This window comes from Solanum verrucosum, unplaced genomic scaffold, assembly GCF_900185275.1.
Source record: "Solanum verrucosum unplaced genomic scaffold, falcon-dt-bn FXZP01000284.1, whole genome shotgun sequence".
In the NCBI taxonomy this organism is placed as follows: domain Eukaryota; kingdom Viridiplantae; phylum Streptophyta; class Magnoliopsida; order Solanales; family Solanaceae; genus Solanum; species Solanum verrucosum.
The window spans coordinates 2,988,262-3,012,499 of record NW_026019936.1 but is presented as its reverse complement, the minus strand read 5'-3'; the positions used below and the strand labels follow the sequence as shown (position 1 = coordinate 3,012,499).

The 24,238-nt window shown below is 30.1% G+C and overlaps 3 protein-coding genes across 4 annotated transcripts; 1 reads left to right on the top strand and 2 right to left on the bottom strand.

Annotated features, from left to right (window-relative positions):
• The first annotated feature begins 8,001 nt into the window (after positions 1-8,001).
• On the top strand, positions 8,002-11,487 carry LOC125836569 (protein TIFY 6B-like). 2 transcript variants are annotated; one of them, XM_049515765.1, is made up of 7 exons: positions 8,002-8,308; positions 9,283-9,425; positions 9,876-9,964; positions 10,201-10,291; positions 10,435-10,768; positions 10,920-10,977; positions 11,094-11,487. In XM_049515765.1, exons 1-7 carry the CDS (start codon positions 8,224-8,226, stop codon positions 11,212-11,214), a joined length of 921 nt encoding a protein of 306 aa, XP_049371722.1. In that variant the 5' UTR covers positions 8,002-8,223; the 3' UTR covers positions 11,215-11,487. The 2 variants fall into 2 exon arrangements, with proteins under 2 accessions (XP_049371722.1, XP_049371714.1); XM_049515757.1 differs by having other exon boundaries at positions 8,011-8,308; positions 9,780-9,964.
• Positions 11,488-14,857: 3,370 nt separating this feature from the next.
• LOC125836881 (F-box protein SKIP28) lies at positions 14,858-17,596 on the bottom strand. Its single transcript, XM_049516040.1, has 3 exons — positions 17,237-17,596; positions 15,827-16,185; positions 14,858-15,136 (listed from the first exon to the last, which is right to left on the bottom strand). The coding sequence occupies exons 1-3, from the start codon at positions 17,549-17,551 to the stop codon at positions 14,899-14,901; spliced, it is 912 nt and encodes a 303-aa protein (XP_049371997.1). The 5' UTR covers positions 17,552-17,596; the 3' UTR covers positions 14,858-14,898.
• Positions 17,597-18,505: 909 nt separating this feature from the next.
• On the bottom strand, positions 18,506-21,287 carry LOC125837132 (uncharacterized). Its single transcript, XM_049516278.1, has 2 exons — positions 20,794-21,287; positions 18,506-18,775 (listed from the first exon to the last, which is right to left on the bottom strand). Exons 1-2 carry the CDS (start codon positions 21,028-21,030, stop codon positions 18,620-18,622), a joined length of 393 nt encoding a protein of 130 aa, XP_049372235.1. The 5' UTR covers positions 21,031-21,287; the 3' UTR covers positions 18,506-18,619.
• Between the last annotated feature and the right edge of the window lie 2,951 nt (positions 21,288-24,238).

Below are 24,238 nucleotides of genomic sequence, written 5' to 3'. Positions count from 1 at the left end.
ACTATTGATATCTGTACTTTGCATAAAAATTAACATTGCATGTCACATGGGATAACAAAAGCTTCAATATTAATTGTAGGTATATTTAATTTTTTCTATAGATCGATTTGGGGGCTTCAATGTAACACCATGTGATGATGGATACTTTAGGGGGGCCAATAAAATTGCATGCAAGATTTATTTGGTAATTGAATATATTATTATAATAATAAATTATATGTGTGTGTGTGTATGTGAAGGATCCTAATTTCTTTTTAAGGGTGTAGACTATTTAATATTGAAATGAAAGTAGAATTAATATGTAAAAAAAATTGAATTAATTAGATTTCAATATGAATATCAAATATTGAATGAAAAAATTTCAATATGAATATCGAATTCTGAATGAAAAATAAAAATAAAAATATGTAGAATCCATATATAAGCAATAGGCAGCATAGGGAAAGAAGAATTACGCCTTTTTTTCAAATAAAATTGTGGGAGGAGAAAATAAGAATGAATTATTGGTCGACAAATCAAGTAGAAAATGAAAGTTCATGTAGTCAATCAAGTAGAAGATGAAAGTTCATGTAGTCAATCAACTGAGTTACTAAGATTCTCCAGAAGCACTACATTTAAAAATTAATCAACTATACAAAAAAATTGATATTTTCAGATTTCATCGTGAGGCTATATTATATATGTTATTATTATTATTATTATTATTATTATGGTTATAAGCTCGACATAACTTGTATTCGAGCTTCTACCTCCGCCCTATATCTTTAGAATTGTTATTGTATTGTTTGACCAAACACGTGAAGGAATAATTAATTAGTTAGGCATAACTAATCAATTTTTTCACATAATTGCGTGTAAAGCTCAACTTTCATACCACCAAACGCCACGTTCTTATTTTAAATTTTTTTATTTTAATAATGCAAATCATTTATTTAATAAGGTTAAGTTAAAGTAACAGGTGATATAACATGGTGTCACCCAATTTCAAACAAAAAAAAATTATCATTTTTTTAATTAAAAAAAGTAGACACAAAACTTAGGTAAATCAATAAATGCATTAGTTGCATATGTGTTGCATTATGAATTCATGGTTATGCAATAATCTGGTAAATTTATTTGTATCGGATGTTTATATTAAATTAATATAATTTATTATAATTGAGTGAATTTTATGAAGTAAATATATATATACATATTCTAAAAGGATTCTTGAAATTTCTAACATTATTAAAATCACTAAAGAATCTTTAACGGAATATAATGAAAAATACAAGAAATCTTGGTCCAAACAGGAACAACAACCAACAAACAAAACTTTTGAAGGAAACAACTTTAGTTGTATAAATATGGAAGATTTGCCATTACAACTAGACACAATAAGAATAACAGTCTCATACTCCCAAAGTGATCATAATTTAATCTTAGGAAACATGTTCCTTAATTGTCTAGAAGACTATAGTATAGGAAAGAATGGAATAGAAATAAGTCATAAAAATGAAACTTGTTTCATACCAAAAAATGCCTAAAGAAACATCTTATAAGGTATCAGTTTTCATAGAAATAACCTTCTATGATACTAAAATAACAACATGTTGTCAAATTGACAATGGATCCGAAGTTAGTTTGACAAAATCTTTTTTAATAAAAGATTGGGATACCAACAAAAATAATATATCAATGATGGAAATTACAGGTAATAATGTCTCAATCAAAGGAAAAAGTAGAAATAATTTTAGGATAAAAAATTGTTTCTATAAATAAAATATTTGCCTATGATAAATTGAAAACAGATTTATTATTGGGTAATGATTTTCTCCAACAATTTCAGGATTATCATCAGACATTATATATGATAAGCCTTAAAACCCCTTGCAGACATTTATCAAAGTCCCAAGAAAACAAAATTCATATAGTCTTGAAAAAGATAATGAAAATTATAAGAGAAAGTATTTAGAAAATCTAAGAAAAATCTCTTATAAATGTCTTAATCTTGAACAGATTAAAAAAAATCTACAAAAATCTTATGGTGAAAATTCATTAGAAAAATGGGAACGAAATCAGGAAAGGACAACTTTAATACTTACAGACCCTAGTATGAGTACTTTGCAAAATAGAGAAAAAGTAAGGACATTAGCAAAAGAGCAACTAGAAAAATTGCAAATTTAAAAAATGAGTTATATTCAAGAATACACTTGTGAATTCGAAGAATATTACTACAAAATATTTGTTAGTAGCAAAGAAATGCAACCATATCTTGAAAAATACTATAAAAAATTACCAGGTTTTTGGATCAAATATTTTAGAGAAGAATATGAAAAAGAAAGCATAGAAGGAGATACCCTTGAACAAATATTATCTTTTCTGAATAATAGGCTTGGACAACTTTGTATGGCACATAATATACAAAGAAAAGCCAAAAGAATCAATATATATATATATATATTATTTAATTATAATTTAGCAAATGAACGATAGATTCAAACATATGGTTAACCAGAACTTTGCTTCTTTAAGGTTTTTGCATTTTTATTTAATTAATTTTTGATTGTTATCAAGATAATTTATTTTGGTTTAGTTAGAGAAAATAACTGTTAATCTCAATATTAGTTTATCTCACCATTTATATTGAAATGGTGAAATTATTATCTCATGTTAAAGATGAGATAAGATAATCTCAATCCTTATCATCCTACATACCAAATGATTAACGATTATGATCCGTAAATTATTATTTTTTAAAAAGTTTTTATTACCTAATTACTACTAAACTTTTTATATATATTTCTTCCAGCATGATTAACCTTTTCCTTTATATATATATATATATATTTTTTTTAAAATAAAAAATTTCTCAACTTTTTTTGGGGTCAAAATTGAACTTATTTTCCACATATTTACGACTATACCACTTATCCTCTTATTAAATTCGCACGTGCTTTCATGTCAACAAATTGGTCTGTGGGACCATGACACATCACACGGGCCCACATGTTCCTAATTGTTATCCACACACAATTTCTCGAGAATATATCAACTTCATTTCTCGAGAAAGTTACGTTGTATAGATAGGTCAAATTTTAATTTCATATCTATATATATTAATATTGATATCTCTTGACACAAAATGAAGAGTTGTTTGAACCTGGTTCAAGGTTTTTTTACTTATACTTACTAATCCAATTAACAAAACGCTTTAATTAGTTCATTCAGAAATGGAATGACAATAGTCTGTCGATAAGCTCGTTTTAATCTTAGATATGATTCATTAAAATCCTCCTGAAGTACCATTATGTGGCGGCTTGGGTCGAAGGATAAGGTGCAAAGTAAAGATAATTTCCCAACTAGCTTGAGAAAAATAATTCATAGATTGATTACCTGATCTTAACTCGTATTCATTTAATTGAACACTCTAACGTATAAAATGATCACCTAAATACGTTCAAAAATTTTGTCATATTAGCGTCGTGTGTCTACGAAACACAATTCTTATAAGTGGACACATGTCTATCTCTAATTCGACGAAAGCACGTGCTTTGTGGTACCACATACCAGTGGGTGGAATAAAATGATACATATTTGTTAACATGTGTTTATCTAAATGTTCGCACATGGTACCTTACCGGTACGACCGGTTATTTACCGGTTCTATAGGTAAGCTGTCCCCACCCCCACCCACCACCCCATCCCACCCCCAACCCCTATATACCCTATTTTATTAGCATCACATGAAAAACCATTCCATCATGAAATGTCAAGAATACCCTTGGTCATCTTCATCGTTACGAAAGTAGGGGTGTTAATGGTACGAGAGTTTTTGACTGTTTTATTTTTATTTATACCTTATGATATAATGATATAATCTCTCGTTATTGAATATTTATTTTATGGGAAAATTAGCAATTAAGTCATAAATATCTAATATAATTAGTCAAAATAACAACAATTTAAAATATTTATTTAAAATGGCAGAATGACAATATTTTTATAAAATAATATGTATTCAAATTTTAGTATTTAAATTAATTTTATTTATGGAAAGAGTCCTATATTGGACCAAATTATATACCAATAACCGTTTAAAGTGAAAAAAATATAATTAAACCTATACCATTAACTTTTTTCATCACCATTCACGTTTCTTCCCCAACTTTCACATTTCTTCCCCACCTTTCACGTTTCAAGTTTATCTTTCTTCAAGGTGCTAAATTATTGTTCATCAAGAAATTTTCTTTATTGTTAAACGAAATTTCTTTATTAATTCAAGCAGATTTCTCGGTTGGCAAGATAATTTTCATTATCCATTTCGATTAGTTATTTTGATTTCTTTTGATTTGTTTTCAATATCACCGTTTATGGTTTATATTTCGCATTGTACATATTACGAATTTTCCGTCAATTTTTTCGATTTTTATGCAAGTTTGTTTACATATTCATCTAATATTTATGTATTTCAATTAGTTATTTAGATTTCTTTTGATTTGTCTTCAATATCACCGTTTATGATTTATATTTCGCATTGTACATATTAAGGATTTTCCGTTACTTTTTTCGATTGTTATGCAAGTTTGTTTACATATTCATGTAAATTTATGTATTTTAGATTTTTAGTCGATTAAATAATTTTTTTCTGATTTCGTTTAATATTTCAGATTTATTAGAATCTACAAATTCATTCATATGTTTATTTTGTTTGATTTTTAATACATTTATATTTGCTTTTAGGGTTTTAGTTTTGGGGAAAGCATTTATCTGTCTATAATGTCTGAATCAATAGTTTATTTTGTATTCATTCTATCTATATATCAACAAGTTTTACATTTTTTGTTTTACATTGTATTTGAATCTCAAATAGTATACAACATGTTTGTATTTCCTTCTTAATTTGTAATTCATCTTAACTGTATGCTAACAATTTTGTATTTTATTGGGTATTCATTATGTATTTAACCTCAATTTATATGTGAACACGTTTGTATTTCTCTTTTGTTTTGTATTCAACCTAATTGTATACCAACAAGCTAAGTTTTGTATTTTATGTGCCAACTTTACCTTTCAAAGTCACTTTGTATTTCAAATGAAGAGAGTATTTAATTTCTTTTGTATTCACAACTTTACATTCAATCTCACTTTGTATTTATAACTTTGTATTTTCATCTCACTTTTGTATTCATATATTGTTGTATTCAACATATAGTTCATGATCCGTTAGTTGATTTTACCTTTAAAAGTCACTTTGTATTTCAAATGAAGAGAGTATTTCTTTTGTATTCACAACTTTATATTCAATCTCACTTTGTATTTTCATCTCACTTTTGTATTCATATATTGTTGTATTCAACATATAGTTCATGATCCGTTAGTTGATTTTACCTTTAAAAGTCACTTTGTATTTCAAATGAAGAGAGTATTTCTTTTGTATTCACAACTTTATATTCAATCTCACTTTGTATTTTCATCTCACTTTTGTATTCATATATTGTTGTATTCAACATATAGTTCATGATCCATTAGTTACATTAACTTAATGGGATACAAATTATTGTATGCATTCAAACAGAAAAAACAGCTATTAACTAAAAAAAAAACAATTTCATTCGTTATACATCATAATTTGGATACAAAACATCCGAAAAAAGCTATAAATCCCAATGCATACAAAGATTTCATTGATTCAATCAAGAAAAAAAAACACTCTTGTACTCCACATATACGAATATCTCATCCAAGCAAATAAAAAAAAATAAAAAATACTTAATTGTTTTTCGATTGTTCACTAGATGCGACAAATTTATAGTTGTCAATTTTAAAAAATTATGTTTCAAAAATATGTCGTATTCAACTTGAAGAAGCTTTGAAAGTTATCAGATGAATGATTCGGAAGACAAACTAAATTATTTTAGTTTTTTTTTTATGTTCTTAAGAAGAAAGCAAAAAAGCGCTCGACGGAAAGATGGCTATTTATGCTCTTTTCAAAACGTAACTGATCTGTATTTAAAATCTTTTTTACCTTTTTTGAATTTTTTTGTTCCATGATTTTCTCTGTTCTGTTATTAATTATTAATTATTTGTATTCTTTCAAATTAATCAAAATAAAATAAATACATAACTAATCCCTTAACAAACTAAAATAATGACCGTTTTAATAAATAATGACATTGATGCTAAGGAGTTCCACTAAAAGCTAAAATATTGTTGTTTTGAAAATTTTTCCTTATTTTATTTATGTGTCATCACGTGGTATTTGTAATCTTCGAGAACAATTTCTATTAAGAGAAAAATAATTGATATTGTCTTAAACTTTTAAAAGATGAGTCACCACAATTAATTTAAGAAGAAAGGAATATATCGTACCAAATTTTTTTATTACTCTATTGTGTATATATAGTTTAATTTAGTCCTTTAATCATCTGAATTTCTCTTTAATATTGATACATTTCGATAATATTTTGATATATTTTTTTAGCATCGTATAAGGATCGTTTTGTTATTAGAATGATTCCTTACATGAAATAATACTTTAATGAAATTGAAATTGATATGGTTCTAAATGAGAAACTAATCATATTTTTTACATGATTACAATGTTAATAACTCTAAAAAACATGATAATTTATCCTTGAGAAAATATAAATCACACATCTAAAATATATGTAAGATGATGCTTTTAAAAAATGTGACAAACTATATTATTATGTACTTTTTTTTTGTTTTTTCTTCCTAAAAATGGTAAAAATATGAATTATTTTCGATACCAAAATGGATTCTTGCACTTATTATTAATTTTTAACAGTACACATTGAAAGGCTAAAGAACACGTGATTGTAATTAGTTTAGGTGTACTACCATCATTTATTTGTGCTTCTTAAAAAAAAACAGTCGTAAATACAAAGCTATCATGTTAACATGATTCGAAAAAGAATCGCGTCTTAAAAAATATAATGTAAATTATTTACTTTTATGATTTAAATTTATAATCTTAGATCACAAAGATGCAATATTTTAAGTAAGGAATACGCCTTTTAATCTCTTGGTTATTAATAAAAAATAATTTTGATAGCAGTTGATTAACTACATTTTATTTTTTGGTACATTAAAATATGTAACATAAAAGAAAATATTCTCTTCATTTTAATTTATATATCGTACATTCCTTTTTAGGTGGTTTTAAAAAGAATGAATTTTATTTTTTGTCATGACTTTAGTTTTACTTTTTGTTTGATATATATTTAAAATCATAAGATTAAAAGACATTTTGGTACATTATATCTAACTTTAACTTTATTTTTGTCTAAGACCGTAAGATTCAAAAACCTTCTTTACTTTCTTAAATTGCATGTCAAGTTAAAATCAATCACACTAATTGAAATGATAGGAATATTATATTTTTACTCGGTGTATATGAATCCCTATCGAGGATTTATAGTATACAACCTTCTTACACTACAAAGGAAGATTTGTATATACTTTATTCTCCTGGATACATGTACATTTTGCTAAGCCATTATCAAAAATAACTTTTTTATCTCCACCGACCCCACTAGGAATGTCGGAGCCACATACACTTGAAGGTAGTGGTGAATCAAAATTTTTAATAAGGGGTTCAAAATCTAAAAAAATAGACATACGAAGTAGTCGAATGGGGTTCGACATCTACTATATATACCTAAAAAATTATTTTAACCATATATAAATAATAATATAATTTTTCACTGAAGGGGTTCAGATGAACCCCATAACTCTAAGGTGGCTCTGCCACTGCTTGAAGGGGTGTCCCTTAGTCGGAAAATTACATTATTTAGCTAGATAAAAATATATTCAACATATATTAACACTTCTTGATTTTTATGTGATTTTATTTCTTATTATTTTACCATTTCTTAATTAAAATTCTGACTCCGTTACTGCACTTCGACAAGTTGTTGAAGTGCATACCCCACCCCCACCCCACCTCCCTAAACGAAAAGGAAAAAAACGTTGATTAAGCCACTAATAATAAAATATAAAAGCTATCAACTTCTCTATTTGCCTCTATTTGCTGTTGTTAGAAGCATTTAGTACTATAATTATTTCTCTTTCATTCCTTTCTCACTTTTCTTTGCTTTTGGGTTTCTGGGGTTTCTTGTTTTATTTTTTCTAGTTTTGTTTGAGTTTGATCTGCTTCTTGGGGTTCTTTAAATTCTCTTGAAATCTTGAATTTTGGGTGTTTCTTGAAAATTCATAGAGATGGAGAGGGACTTTATGGGATTGAATATTAAAGATTCTTTAGTTGTAGTCAAGGAAGAACATGTTGAAAGCTCCAAAGACTCTGGTTTGTTTTCTTTGAAACCAAAATTGTCAATTTTTTGGTTTTGTTGTGACTTGTGAGCATAAAAATCTAATCTTTAGTTGTTTTTTAGGTTCATTTATGAGTTTGGGAAAAAGGGTTGCTTTTGAATTTTCAGCCTAAAAAAGTATATAATTTAATTTGTTGAGTTCTTTAAATGCATGTGTTCTTTAATTTGTAGGCTAAATTGAGTATTTTGGTGTTGTGTGTTGATTGGTGAATTGGTTTTCCTGTTTAAGATGCAACTTTTTGGCTAGATTTCTAATTGCTAAAAAGATTTTTTTTTTACTTTCTGGTTTAATAACTTGTTTAGGTGAGGTCTGTCGAAAACAGTCTTTCCACCTCGAAAGTAGGGGTAAGGTAAGGTGTACGTATACTCTACCCTCCCTAGACATCAGTCCGGATATGTTGATTGATTGATTTTGGTTTTAGTAATTTGTTTGGTCTTTTAAAAACAGTTTCGTTAGGGGTAAGGTATGTGTACACTCTACTATGCTCCTTAGACCCCACGAATAGGATTACAGTGCATATGTTGATTGATTGACTTTGATTTATAGTACTTTGTTAAATTTTTGAGTAGTTTGAAGTATAAAGCTTATGAATAAAGATCTTTTTGGTAGTTAGTGTTTCCTTTGTTGAATTGGACATAACGAAAGATTTCCTTTTGTGGTATTGTGTTATGAGATAATAGCAATTTGGATCGATTGTAGTCTTTGTTCATAGGTGGAGCCAAGATTTGAACTTTATGGATTCTAAATTCTAGGATAACAATATCTGGTGTTAGTAACAGGGTTCTGAATCTAATTTCTGTACATGTGTAGTTGATTTCCTAATAGAATTACATGATTTTGAGTAAAATTACTGGGTTCAGCCGAATCCACACAAAACTTTCTAGCTCGGTCCATGTTTTTTGTTATTGTTTGTATGTATTAAGTTAAAATGATTCTCGTTTGTATCAGGGTTTCGCTGGCCAATGTCGAGTAAGGTTGGTGTACCTCATTTCATGTCCTTGAACTCTGCTCAAGATGAAAACACCTTCAAAGCTCTATCTGCCACAGATGGAGTCGATGCTGGTCTCAAACGTCAGTCTGGTGAACTCCAGGTTTGTCTTGTCCTTTTAATCAAACGATTTATATATATTTATATAGGATCTGTGCGACGTACAAATGAGAGCACTCAAATTTGACATGTTCTTTAGTGAAGCTATTTGTTATTAATGCTTTGCCGAAGTTTTAGACTGTCAATTATCTCGACTTCTTGTGTCATTCATTTGCGAAATTATACTCCGAATTAGTAACCAATCGCAATAAATTGTCAACAATCTCCTGTTTTTATTGTCTATGGATTCCTTTCGAAATGAATGGCACCTCTTTTGAATCCATTTGGGAAGAAAAAATAGATCGTTATGGGTGACAAGGAAACATTTTTTAGCTTGACACATTCTAATCTGCAACAGAATGTGCATGCAATGCATCTTCCGTATGATGTTAAGATGCTTCCATTTAACATGAACAATCCCTCCTACAAGACTCATTTTGGTGGTTCTGGCCAGATGAAGCAAGTTCTTGGTGGAATTCCTGTTACAGCTCCTCATTCAATGCTTCCATCGTGTGGCTCTGTGGCTGGGACAACCGAACCTTGGTAAGTTCACCATTTTTTTGCACACAATAGTGTATGTTTTGTGTTACAGAAGTCGTATTTGGTACTTATAATGAGCACATCAATATGCAGTTAATACCAATGATGACTGTTATGCAGTTGGTTGACACACGATTAATTGTAAAACATAAAATATATACGACAACTTGGCTAAGAAAGCCTCAGTGGATTGAAACGGAAACTAAAACTTTGTCTAAAATGTCGTACATCTTTTGCAGGTTTAATTCCAAAAGTTCTGCAGCACCTGCTCAACTGACCATCTTCTATGGTGGGACGGTCAATGTCTTCGAGGATATCTCCCCTGAGAAGGTACCCACTCTTTCTCACTCTCGCATGCACACAAACTGATATAAAGAGAGGCTATCGTTAATCCAGAAAGAGAGAAAAAAAATGCAATTAGCTAAGAAGTTTCTCTAAGGTTTGTTTATCTTTGCGTGGCATGTGTTACTCAGGCACAGGCTATTATGTTTTTGGCTGGACATGGCTGTGCTCCACCTAATGTGGTGCAACCAAGGTTTCAACTTCAGGCATCTGCATCAAAACCTGCTGCTGCGGATGGTGTTTGTGTGAACCAAACCCCAAACATGCTGCCTGCCTCGGGTCTCTCTAGCCCTATGTCTGTTTCTTCCCATCCCATTGGTCAATCTGATGGCAGTTCTGGAAACAAAGATGACATGAAGATGTCTAAAACTGCAAACATTTCAGTGACTCCCCTTGTCAAATTGGACACTTCAAAGATTGTGACATCACTAGGACCTGTTGGGGCGACTACCATAATGACAGCAGGTATGGCATGTCGGAGTGGAAACTCAGAACATATTTGTGACATAAAAGCTTGCAATAACTAATTATGTTGCTCCGAAGTGGAAGTAACTACTTTCAATGCAACTCATTTAGTCCAACCTTCATTGCTTCTAATCATTTACATTTTCTGCAGCGGTTCCACAAGCTAGGAAAGCATCTCTGGCTCGTTTTCTGGAGAAGCGTAAGGAAAGGTAAACTATTAACCATTCTTGTTTTATCGCTTGTTTTTTTCGTTATGCTTTATTGGATACTTGCTAGCACAATGCAAGAAAGTATTGAGATGTAAGTGCGGATTCATATTTTGTAGGGTGATGAACTTAGCACCATATGGCCTCAGCAAGAAATCGCCTGAGTGCTTCACCCCCGAGTCTAATGGAGTTGGTTTCTCTGCGACTTCCAGTCCTCTGTTAGCCGGTAAGGAGACCTAGCTATGATCTCTGAAGACTGCTTAACGCTGTAAATCAGTGAAGCATAATCTATTTTATTCAGCAAGTTAAAAATCTGTGTAGCTATCAAGTTTTGTTTGTTGTAATTTGTAATGTCAGCTTTGGTTTAGCTCTAGCTAGACATCCTAGTATCCAATTGGTTTGGTCTTTTTTTTTCTGTAACCTGATGGAATTTATCCCCATCCAAATAACTTCTTCAATTTGTAACTATTTATTTTGTTACATTGTGTTTCACAAGTATATATATATATATATATATATATATATATATATATATTAATGTTATTTAGTCATTACATGCTTCCTTATATCTTGATTATCGTATTGTTCTGTTACTATCGGTTGTTTTTGCCTTCTTTTTTTTGAATTGCTTTGTACTATTTTTCCTTGAGTTGAGGGTCTAATGGAAACAACCTATCTGCTTTGAGGTACATGTGAGGTTTGTGTACACTACCCTCTCCAAATCTTTGGGGTTTAAGGAACTATAACCAAAGACGAGGGGAGTTTAGGATTTAAGGAACTATAACCAAAGACGAGGGGAGTTTAGGAGTAATGGTAAAATTGTGTTAAATAAATAAGATTCCTTCCAAGAAATAAATTGAAAAAGACAATAAACTATATTGAATATTTTATTTGAGGGTCAAAAAATCTTTTTTCTTTTTGGAACAAACATGTTTAAAATTTTAAAAAATGGATATTTATTTTGGGTGGAGATAAGGAGTTTGATTTAATGCCACTATCTAACAAGTTGTCAATACATAGCTTTCACGTGCAAAAGGGTCTATATCATTATATATATAAAAAAATCACAATAAAAATTTGAGATTATTTATTTCGGAATTGATCATAGATATTAATTAATTAATTTTATTACATATTTTGTATTAAAATAATGAGATTATCTATTCCATGTAGAGAGTCGATAGCTAGGGAAAATGAGAGATGAAAGTTCAATCAACTAAATTATACTCAACTTACTTTACGTATTAGAATATTTTTATCTATCTCATTCCGATAACTAAATGACCCATAAATGCTCAAGATAGGATCGACCAACTCTGAGTGGATGTCCTTTACATCATACATTTTTATATGTTCTTTTTAATTATTATATGGTAGTGGTTAGTTTCAAAATTCTTTTTTTTATTCTTTTCCCTCTATAGGTATACAAAATTTAACACGTTTTTTAAAATTTTCATTTCATTTTTATGGGGCCCAATTGTTTGGTAATTGCTTGCAAGTTGAGATTTTCTTGTCTGTCAATAATTGACCCAAGAATATTTTTATTTGGGTGTCACTATTTCAAATTTTAGTGAAAAATAAAGGTGCCTTCACCCAAAAATGAATAATTTTCTTATATATTTTTTGGTGTTCGATGAATATAAATACAAAATATTATCTCAAAAATATTTATATACATATTCAAATGCTATGAAGTTTGCTATTAGTTTTGCAGCTCTACAAACTTACTATTCCATCCGTTCACTTTTATATATCCATTTTTATTTGTTCGGTTTTTAAAGAAAAAAGATAATGTATCTCTTAGTTTAAATTTATCCTTCATTATTAACTATAATCATCTCTCAATACATTTTTTAAAATATTGAATTTATTATATTCAAAGGTTTATATAATAAATTTGTCATTCTTTTTGTTTTTCCGTAAGACATGTGACAAGTCAATACTAAACAAATAAAAATAGACGGAGGGAGAACAAAATATTCAAGTCATGAGCTTGTTGCCATGTTTAAACGTTGACTTCGTCAACAAAAAAAATATGTGTTTGTTATTGTGTTGGATGGAAGTAATTAAAAGTGTCAAATGAGCGGATTGAGCTAAATGAATCAAAATAGATGAGAAAATGATCAAAATGGTCCTCAATGTATAGGAGTTGAAGTATTTTGGTTCTTTATATATATCATCTCATCCAAATAGTCCTTAATGTATATGAAAATATGATCATTTTAGTTCTTAGCCCTAAAACTAACCGAAAAACTGTTAAATTTAACAGTGGGTCCCACAACATGCCAAACTTTTTAAAAAATAAATAATTAAAAATTAGTAAAACCCCTTCTTCCTCAATTTGTTTTCTTTCACAAGGTCATACTCCATATCCTTGAAAGAAAAATAATACACACTACATTCATTTCTTATCTTTCGTCAGAACAAAAATTTGAGTAGCTCCTAATTTCTTATATAAGAAGAGGAAGAAGAAAATCAAGATCGCTAAAACAAATGTGAACCAAGTAAATTAGTTAAACAACTCCATTTCTCCTCGAGATCACCATAAATCAACTCCTTTCAAGTTGTAACTAATTTTCTTTTTGTTTTATCCTTTCCAAAATTACGAGAATCTTTTTCCAGCATCTATATTCATTCCATTTTTCAAATAAAAGGATTAAAACTGAATGGACAGAGCTAGAAAATAAAAATCTTAAGAAACGAGAGGATTTTATCAGTGGAAACAAAAATAGATCAATTGAAAATTGTAAAAAAAATGGTTGAAGAAAATCGATGGAGGAGAAGAGATTACGGAAGAAAGAGGGAGGAATAAGGGTTCCACCAAGTGTGGGACCCACTGTTAAATTTAACAGATTTTTTTATTTTTTGGTTAGTTTTAAGGCGAGGGACTAAAATGACCATCTTTTCATATACATCAAGAACTATTTGGATGAGATAATATACATAAGGACTAAAATACTTCAACCCCTATACATCAAAGACCATTTTGATCATTTTCTCCAAAATAGATGGAGTTGGTAAATAATGACTCACGTATTAATTACTTGGACTGAAATAGGCTACTAAACGGTCAATAATCTACCCACTCAATTCTTATTAAATTTACTCATTTTAAATAATTTATTTAAGTGCCTAATAAAAATTTTATGGTTAAATATAACATATCATACAAAAAGAAGATTGATATTTAAAGAAAGTAATTTTTAAAAAAAAAAGATATTTAAAGAAAGTTAATGGTTAAAAATACATTTGAATTATCACTCTTCGTCAGTTTCATCTCAACTATTTACTGTTCTTTTTACCTACTAAACCAGTCACTTTCTTTGTATTAAAGCGCATTTTGATGGTGAGTTGGCCAAATATTAATTGACAACAGACACATTTAGGCCAACTCAACAACAAGGTGTATTTTATATCAAATGAAGTGGTAGTTTAGGGTAAGTAAATAGAATAATAAATAGTTGATCTATCACTTACTTTGTATTATAACACCTTGATATTGAGTTGGTCAAGTATTTATTCTCAATCAACAACAAGGGTGTGTAGACCAATTCAGCATAGAGGTGTGTTTTAATTCAAAGGGAGAAATAGTTTAAATAAGTAAATAGAACAATAAATATTTGAGGAATGAAACTTGCAAAAAGGGAGATCATGAGAATAACTATATCATTAGATAAATTGAGACGAAGAAAAATTAACCAAGGGAAAATCAACACCACAAGTTACGAATTCAGCACAAATCAATAACTTTAACCCAAACTATGTATTTCTATTAAGATATCCACTTGATATATATGAAATATGAATAGTCTTATCTCGAACTCGATCACTAATTACTATCATATTCTAATATCCTGAATCCATAAACTTAAAATTCAAAATCCGTTTATCAAAAAGCAATATACAATACACATTTCAAAACCACTAATGTGAACTTTGTGTTGATTGAAAACTACACTCACTACACAAGAACCCTAAAGAAGAGCCAACATGTTGTTGGTAAGCATGTTGGTTGCAATATGCCTTGTTACAAAAATTACATTTTGGAAGATGAAGCCAACAATTTAAGCACAATATGTCTACACAAGCTGCTTCACCTAATTCTTCATCTTTGGTGCATACACCACACTCCTCACATCTTGGGACACAAAGGAAGCAACCCCTACATTTACGGATGGCAAAATTAGCTCACGAAAATATGACTTGTGCAATACATTGTTCATTTATTAACTCAGCTTATTTTGACTTGTTCAGTATAGTCCATTTAATACTGGTCGAGTTGACTAAATATGTCATCCAAATTGACCTATGAGAATTAAATGTATAATCATAATAAAAATAAAGTTTTAATAGATAATTAAATAAATTATATGAAAAAACAAATAAAAAGTTAAAACATTATAAGAGTTGAACATATTGAACTATGATTCATTGTTCAATCCATGTTGACCCGGTCCATCTCAGCCCAAAGTAACATTTGGCCGGGTCAACAAACCATTCATTTATTAATTCAATCCGTTTTAACCCCTTCATAGTTTCCAAACTCATTATTGAAAAATAACTAATTTATCGAACCCATGATACTCTCATGAATTTTGAACTTGAAAAGGTGAAATTCCATCATCATTGTATCCTAGACGAAATCCAAGACACTATCATGAAGTTTCACTTTTTATTAAAGTTCAATCCAAACAATGACAACATGTCAGACTTTTCACTTGTTTAAGTTCGAAATTCATAACATCATCATCATCATGATATTTTTGCATCAAAAGTGATTACTTTTCAAACATAAACTATTTTTCAAAAATCGATTCAAAAAGTAACTAGCTCATACAATTTTTTACCATACCTGCACTCAAGAAGTTGCCTTTGTTGTTGTTGCATTCTCTTCTTACAAGAATCTCTTGGACAATCAAAAACTTCTCTTATTTCACCACATTTCGGACATGTATCTACGTCGATTGAAGGCTGAGATTCTTGTTTAAACGTGTATAATTCGCGTCTCATGTGATAGTAATTCTTCTTTATTTGCTTCATTTGCATTTGATTTATTTCCATCAGATGACAAAGTGTTTGAAAATCTTCTATTTTCACATTGTAGATGCCAGAAATAGCTAAGTTTTTTAGCCTATGATTTGGTTTGGTGAGTAATTTTACTGCACCAATGACTCCCTCAATGGTTAAGCTAGTGCACCCTTGTAAATATAGCTGGAAAAAAAAAATTAAGATTAGTCAAAGTCTCGATCGAAATGAACTTTATACGATACGAATTTAGATTAGTCAACGTATTATTTTTTATTGGGAGGACTTTAACCTTTAATGAACTTTATATGATGTGAATTTAGATTAGTCAAAGTTTAAATTCATGGTTCATATGTTTGGCAAGAAGAATAAATCTAATGGAGTTTATTAATTTACCTAGGTTAGTTTATTGGTTGATAAATGAAGGATTTTAAGTTTCGAAATTCGTTGGAAAGGGAAGTGCAAAGAGAAATTATACGAATATTTTCAAATTTTTGGACATCGTGAAAAAGATACAAGGTGCTTGAAAATGATTGAAGTAATGAATTAGGAGGATTATTGTGACTTCGTTCGTTTGAAAAATGATTTATTTATTATTATGGATGAGTGGTTACAGAGGAATTTTTTCGGTTTAAAGTATACAAGATCCGTATAGGGCTTCAAGCACAAAACACAAATAAAACATAGGGTCTAACAAAGAAAGACATAAATAAAAGGGGGCAAATTACAAATATGTAGATATATAGTTCAAGATTAATAATTTTAAGCATTATAACAAAGATATACAAAGAAATTTTAAAAAATTACAATAAAATAAAATATAATTATTTAGTTGTCTCCTTAAGATTACACTTATTAACAAATATGCATTAGGGCCTTAATGACGACACTAAAGCACCAGTTAAGTGAGACGAAGTACTCAACATATTTTATATCTCGCTTCAGCGATTAACCATGCCTATGACTATACTACGGGAAGCGACTGAATTCAAATTACTTGAGGCCCAAAAATATCCGACACCAAGCGAAAATTATATATAGATAGAATCCAAAATTTTAACTTGACAAATTTGATCTTGTACGACTTTTAATATTAAATTCATGTTATCTTTAAAATTATGGGTTCAAATCAAACATTTTTTTTTTAAAAAAAAAGGACTCCACCAACCAACCATATCTTATCCATTAATAATAATATCATTTCATCATTAAAAAAAAAAACTATGCCATAACATACCTTGTTGATAAAAGGATTACTAGCAATAACTTGTAGAAGCCCTTCATCTGTTATCTTAAAGCAATTTCTCAGAGCAACAACATTCAATCTACCCTTTGCCTTAGACATTATTTTCATCAAAAATTCATCAGAAAATCGAGTATTTATCGGTTTTTCAACGATGATATTCAACCATGGAAGTATATCATGTTTTAGAGCATCTCTAAATGACTTGCAAACTTGACTCATTGATAAAAGTTCAAATAAAGGGAGATAAGGCAAGATCAAGAACATAGCTTCATGTGGTAGACTTAATTGTGAAGAAATTTGTGTCATTTTTGTGTTATGGTATGATAAAAATTATGTGTTAGTTTTGAAGATAATGAAGCAATAATTGTGTGTTGATAAATTTTGCTAGAATGGGAAAAGCAAAAAAAATGGATGGATATATTTTGGACATTTTTGTCATGTATATCAATTGATGAAATTGTATATGAGAGGAAAATGAGAAAAATGGCCCATTATGTTTGTGTAAATTTAAAGTAGTCCATTAAATATATATTCATGAGCAGTTTTAGTCATTGAAGTTTTTTTAGAGTGAGCACTTTTGGTTTCCATCGAATATTTTAACAAGATTTGAGGAGAACTATGAAAACAAAGTTTAACGAGAAACATCAGAATTTTTTTTTATCAAATTATAAAAATCCGCAATATAGAAGAATTACATTAGACATCGAAAATAGCAAAAGTTGCACCTAACTTTAAAAATAGAAGAAACTACAAAAATTATACCTACAAATGTGAATTCCATCTAATCCTTTGTTTCACATTTTGCGTCAAATCTAACCGACAAAATTCGATAAATATTTGACAGAGACTAAAAGTATTCACTTTAGATAAACTTAAGGACTAAAATTGATCAGAAATATATTTAAAGGATTGCTTTTTAATGTATCCCAAACATAAGGACTATTTTTTAAAAAAGAAAAATATTCACATGTATTTCAACATGTATTAAAGTCAAAACTTAATTTTTATAGGTTCGTATCCAAATTAACTTGCGCACATCTTCATTAATTCACAAGTACTTACTATTGTTCTGGTTAGTACAAATACAAGGTAATTTTATCTACCAAAGCTTATATCAATGGAAAGAAATTACCTGACATTTTTTTTGCCCCCGCTAAAATTTCAACGTTCATTTCCCATAGTCTATTCTAATTTCATTGACAGCTAGGTCACACCATTGATTGATCGTATACAAAATTAGTTTAAAATAGTAAAATATTAAGGACAATTTCAATTGTGGCATGGCAAACACATTTGGTGATTGTACAATCCAACATAAAAATTAAACAAAAACCTCTCATAAATTAATTTTTTTCAGAAATTACAAAGTAGAAATCAATGATTTAAAGGTTCAACAGCAGTCCTAAATAAAAGAACATAAACCTTATCAATTGAGAAGTACAAAAAACCTCCTATGGAATGTGTCACATATGAACCAAAGCTAGTTCCCACAATACAATGCCAAGCTGGTCCATATGTTGAGTCAAATTCCTGAAAAAAGTTCAAAAAATAATGTGAATTTTGATTATTATTATTATCATAACGAAAAAAAGATCAAAAATACGTTGATAGAAATGAAGCAACAAGAGTAAGATGCCCATTGTGTAGTCCTATAAAGTGAGGTATGAGAAGAATAGAGTGTATGCAGGACCTTTTCCCTAGGACAGAGGTAGTGAGGTTGTTTCTATTCCAACCTAGCTCCCCGGCTTGGGTTGCTTTGTCGGGATAGAATCAACACTTACCTTATCCTGACTACGGTTGTACACGTAGAATACATCCACTACTCCATTTATAGCTTAATGGACAAAAGAAAATAAACCTTGACATACTTCAACCACACGAGGTGAGAATTGTTTGAGTTCATATAAAAAGACAACAGCTCATTCCTCAACAAATGTAGGACATTCTAACGCTCCCACATGCATAGGATTGGGACATTTAGAGCGTGAGCAATATGACATGGGAACTTTATACGCACTTAGTTTGCTAGGTGCAGCGCTTGAACCTATGACCTAAGTCACAAGTCTCTCAACCTTTACGAATTGAGCTAACTGGGGGCAAGTCATTTACACTACTCTATTACGTAATCATGTTATGTGAGTATCGTACTACTACAATTCAGCACTGCCATTGTCATCCATAAATAACGACTATGCCTTAATCCCAAATAAGTTGGGTCGGCTATATGAATCCTCACTAACCATGTTTATTCCATTAAAGCCATCTCATGTCATTCTATCGAACTCCGAAAATTATTAACCACATTACAGAAATTTTAACTCAAACGTGATCTTATCAAATTCATAGAATTCCCTAATGGGGTCTAAAATTCCCCACTCGAGTACTGTCCACGACCATATAAAAAGACATATATCCAATCCCCAATCAATGTGGGACTCAACAAAACAAGAGTCATAGAGAAGCTTACACAAGAAAACTTTGAACATACATTCAACAAGAATTAGCAGATCAAACAAAACCCGGAACGTTAAAAGTCCAACAAAACCACAAACCTCAGAATTGAGAAGCATAAAACAAGAACCAATAGCTTGACATTACACATATAACCAAGTAATTGTAGCATCTTTTGGGCAGCCAGAGCAAGGCATTTACTGTCAAGTTTCTCACAAACCATAGCATCAAGATTATCTTAAGCATGATATGCAGAGAAAAACAAGCCATACAGAAGCTTGAACGAGCCATCCCCCCGCCCCTCAACACACACATGACTATCAAAATCCAAACTTTGAACATACATTCAATAGAATTTAGCAAATCAAACAAAACCTACAGGCCATAGCATCAAGATTGTCTCTTGCACACCTAAAGACATGATTTTGCAGAGATAACAAGAACCATAGAGTAACTTCAACGAGCCTCCCCCCCCCCCCCCACACCCCACCCCACACACACACATAAAAACTATCAAAATGCAAACACACATTCAACAGAACTTAGCAAAATCCAAGAAAATCACAAGCCTAAGAATTGAAAAAGCATAAACAAGAAGCAATGAGGAAGGTAGAATGTACGTAGCCGTTAGCCCTATCTCGTGGATGTAGAGAGTCTTACCCTCGGCTCAAGTACAACAAGCAAATCAAAGCATGTACGAAAAGGGAAAACGACAGTGAAGAAAACATAGCAACTAATTCGAAAACAGTAACAACAACAAAATAGTGCAATAACCGAAACACGTAAACTAAGAAGCAATAGCATCAAGATTATCTCTTGCACACATAAAGACATCATTTTGCAAAGAAAACAAGAAACATAAGAGCAACTTGAACGAGCCTCTCCCAATCCCCAACACCCCACCCCCCCACCCCCCACCCCACACACACAACTATCAAAATGCAAACTTTAATCACACATTCAACAGAACTTATCAAATCAAACAAAACCCACAATGCAAAAACTCCAAGAAAACCATAAACCTCACAATTGAGAATCATAAACCAGAAACAACACCTCAATATCACACAAAAACTCAAGTAGAAAAATAGTACTACCTTTTTAAGAACCAGAGCAAGTCGTTTACTGTCCAGCTTCCCACAAGCCATAGTAGCATCAAGATTGTCTCTTGCACACTTAAAGGCATGATTTTGCAGAGAAAATGGCATATCTGAAGCTCTCACACGAACATTCAAATCCTCATTTTGCTGTTTCTCCTCAACTGATTTCTTCCTCAATATCAAACTATTCAAGAACTTGCTCCTTCTCTCTAACTCTTCCTCTGCTTTCTCCATCCCCCCTTTCCACCCCTAACTCATCATCATTCCCCCTCTTTCAATCAAACAAAAAAGGTTGCTCTTTTTTCAAGAAAAAAGTTAAAAGAAAAAGTAAGGGTTGGACAAGAAAGTGAAGAAATTGTACCTTGTTTTACCTTTTTGGTTTTTGGTCAAGTGTTTTTTGTTACTTTTAATGCCCCCATTTGAGAGTAGATTGTAGTAGACCAGCAATGGTAGGTAGCATTGGAAATCCCTTCCTAACGAAGGTGACTTCGTATTTAGAAATTCAAATCGAAGAGTCAAATTGAATATACATGCAAGATATATTGGGGGTACAAAAAGAATTATTTTTTTTATAGTCGTATGTATCTACTCTGATACAAAAGTGCTTTTAATTCAGTTCGGTAAAAACGTGAATCTCCAAAACCCGGTGTGATAAGTTGAAATTCTATAGAGCGTGCTATTTTTCTTCTTAGATCGAATTAGAATGAAATAGATTCATTCAGTAACTTTTACAACAATCAAATTTTCCTCTAGTTAGGAGCACTTATCACTTAACCACAATTCTTGTTGGTGTTTCAATTTGTTCGTCATGTGACTTAATACATCGATAATTATTTTTGTTAGTAAATTTTATTAGACACATTTGATTCAAATCTTGAATGAACTTTTGTATGTATTCTCAAGCGTTTATTAGGTTGTTTAAGTTAACCATATAAATTATATCATCTTATTTAAATATATAAATGAATCCCAATTGGAAGGTTTTACAACTTAGTGAGGCCTATGCGTTTTACGTGACAATTCACGTTTTACATGTATTAAGTCATGTAGGACACGTGTATATACCTGTTTAACTTTATATAATTTTAATTGTGTACTTATGCACGCCTAAAGTTCGAGGACATAAATGTAGGGGTGTGCAAAAACCGAGCCAACCAATAAACCGAACTGAAAAATGTGTTGTTGATTTATTATTATTGGGTTATTGGATTAACGGATTTTTAATGATTTTATAAAAAAATCGGGTTATTGATTCAGTATTGATTTTTAATATTGGGTAAACTGATAACCTATTACAACTACACTACTTTTTCTTGTACAAAAATATTAAATATTAATCGCAATGCCTTACTAGTTACTGTCTTTGTCCTTTAGCCTCCAATTCACACTTCACAATGACTTTGAGTTCACAATTTCACATTATACAAAATGTCAAAACTTCAAGTAAGAATCCTAACCCTCTTTATTTCTCTCTGTGTTACACTTGTATAGTTCTTTTCAAGTTTGTTACTCTATTATCATTTCTATTTTATGAGCATTTGTAAAGTTACATTATTGTGTTGTTGCGTCAAATTTATTAGAGTAATCATATATTTATTTTATATGTATTTTCTTATTGGTTAACTGGAAATTGAACCGTTAAGAACCAAAACTGATAAATCAAAAATCGATAAAAATATCTTATTGGTTTAACGTATTTAAAAATTGAAAACTGATAAATCGATCGAAGTACACACCTACATAAATGTCAGTTGATGTCAAGTTAAAAGGTATATTTATATATAATACTTATATTTAAAACTAGAAGGGCACACTTGAAAAAATTTCTTCATAGAGATGAACCTCCAAAAGTTTGACCATTTCAAATTTGTTTTTAGTCTCTCTTTTTTCTCACTCGATGTTTATTTATCAAACGTTCAATTACATTTAAATTTACACATTATAATAGGGTAGTGCTACCAACAATTTTTTTTCCGTTCTAGAGCTTGACTCCAAAATCTTCATTGACATCCTACCACAATTTATATTGATATTTCGAGTCATTATTATGTCTTGCTAAAAAGGGAAACATAGAAAAGCAAGATCAATCATTATCAGTGATTAGCGTTGTATGGTTTAAATATAAATTATAATAAAAAAATAATAATATAAATATTATAATGTAAAGTTGGTTTCTTATAGAGTATTTGGTATAATATATTATAAAAGTTATAATACATAAATATATTCTTGAGTTTGGCATCATTTCATATTCATGTCCTTCAATTATAGGTGTGCACAAGTAGATACTTAAATTTGTATAAAGTTAAACAATACATGAGTCTTATGTAACATAATACATATAGGACACCACGTATGACATAAATTGTCATATAGGATATGAAGTAGAACGTGTGTGTCCATTTCACTTCAAATTAAAAGTAGAAAAATAATCCAAAGTTGAGTAGATGAGTGGTCAATTTCATACTTATAAGAGTTCAAGGAATAATATTTTCATGATAGATGAAATGTCATCTACATAAGTTTCTTTTTAGAAATCTTAATTCCAATTAATAATATAAGATAAAGTGACTTAATTATTTGATGTTAAAACGCACTATCTCAATAGTTGGAATAGTCAATAAAAATATCATTTTCCTTACTGTTTTTAATCATTCATTTTTCTTATCCATAATTATAACACAATTTCATCATACAGATACAACGTTGGATTATCACTATCATAGCCTATAGGTTTGTCTATCTGTGCGTATCACGTGAATAGAAGAAAAGAAAAAAAGACAAATGAAGTTAGACTTTTCGATACAGATTTAAATTAATTGAATATCGAATATTAGAGTAAAATAAAAGACAAATTATGTGAGGCTAGGTCTAGCACTTTATATACTAGAAAAAAATGACATGACAAATAACTAAGTCACTCCATTTTCTTCTTCTCCATTATTGTTTTTATTTCTCATCTGACGTTTGGTATTTGTATATACAGGTGACTAACTATTTTTGGTTCTTGATGCATAAGGCTTCATTTAAAGGGAAATGGTCTTTATCAAGATTTTTTTATATCTAAAATTCAAATCCAAAACGTATAATTAAGAAATAAGCAACCCCATCTATTGTATCGTATCTTTTTGTGATCTCTTCTTATCCATTATATTGTTGATACAAAATCAACTTTCAAATTTATTTTTTCATTATCCACTAGCCAATTTGTCACATAACCACCATTAATTTCACCATACATACATCTCCAAAACCATCACATCACAATTAATTTCACCATTGTCATCAAATTAAATCCATCACCACCACATATCACAACACCATCACTCAATTGCACCACCTTCCACTATACCTTTAATTCCATCACTAGAAATGACAATATCACCACCACTAATATAATATCTTAACTAATTATTGTTGATTAGAAAAATATTGCAAAGGA

Excerpts from the sequence above, each read along its gene's own strand:
- LOC125836569 (XM_049515757.1), top strand. The coding sequence starts at position 8,224 with ATGGAGAGGGACTTTATGGGATTGAATATTAAAGATTCTTTAGTTGTA. Across the intron at positions 9,426-9,779 it reads GTCAGTCTGGTGAACTCCAG|AATGTGCATGCAATGCATCT; the intron begins GTTTGTCTTGTC and ends AATCTGCAACAG. Across the intron at positions 10,769-10,919 it reads GACTACCATAATGACAGCAG|CGGTTCCACAAGCTAGGAAA; the intron begins GTATGGCATGTC and ends CATTTTCTGCAG.
- LOC125836881 (XM_049516040.1), bottom strand. The coding sequence starts at position 17,551 with ATGACACAAATTTCTTCACAATTAAGTCTACCACATGAAGCTATGTTC. Across the intron at positions 16,186-17,236 it reads GTAATCCTTTTATCAACAAG|CTATATTTACAAGGGTGCAC; the intron begins GTATGTTATGGC and ends TTTTTTTTCCAG. Across the intron at positions 15,137-15,826 it reads AGGCAACTTCTTGAGTGCAG|GGGTTGCTTCCTTTGTGTCC; the intron begins GTATGGTAAAAA and ends CCGTAAATGTAG.
- LOC125837132 (XM_049516278.1), bottom strand. The coding sequence starts at position 21,030 with ATGGAGAAAGCAGAGGAAGAGTTAGAGAGAAGGAGCAAGTTCTTGAAT. Across the intron at positions 18,776-20,793 it reads TTGCTCTGGTTCTTAAAAAG|GAATTTGACTCAACATATGG; the intron begins GTAGTACTATTT and ends AACTTTTTTCAG.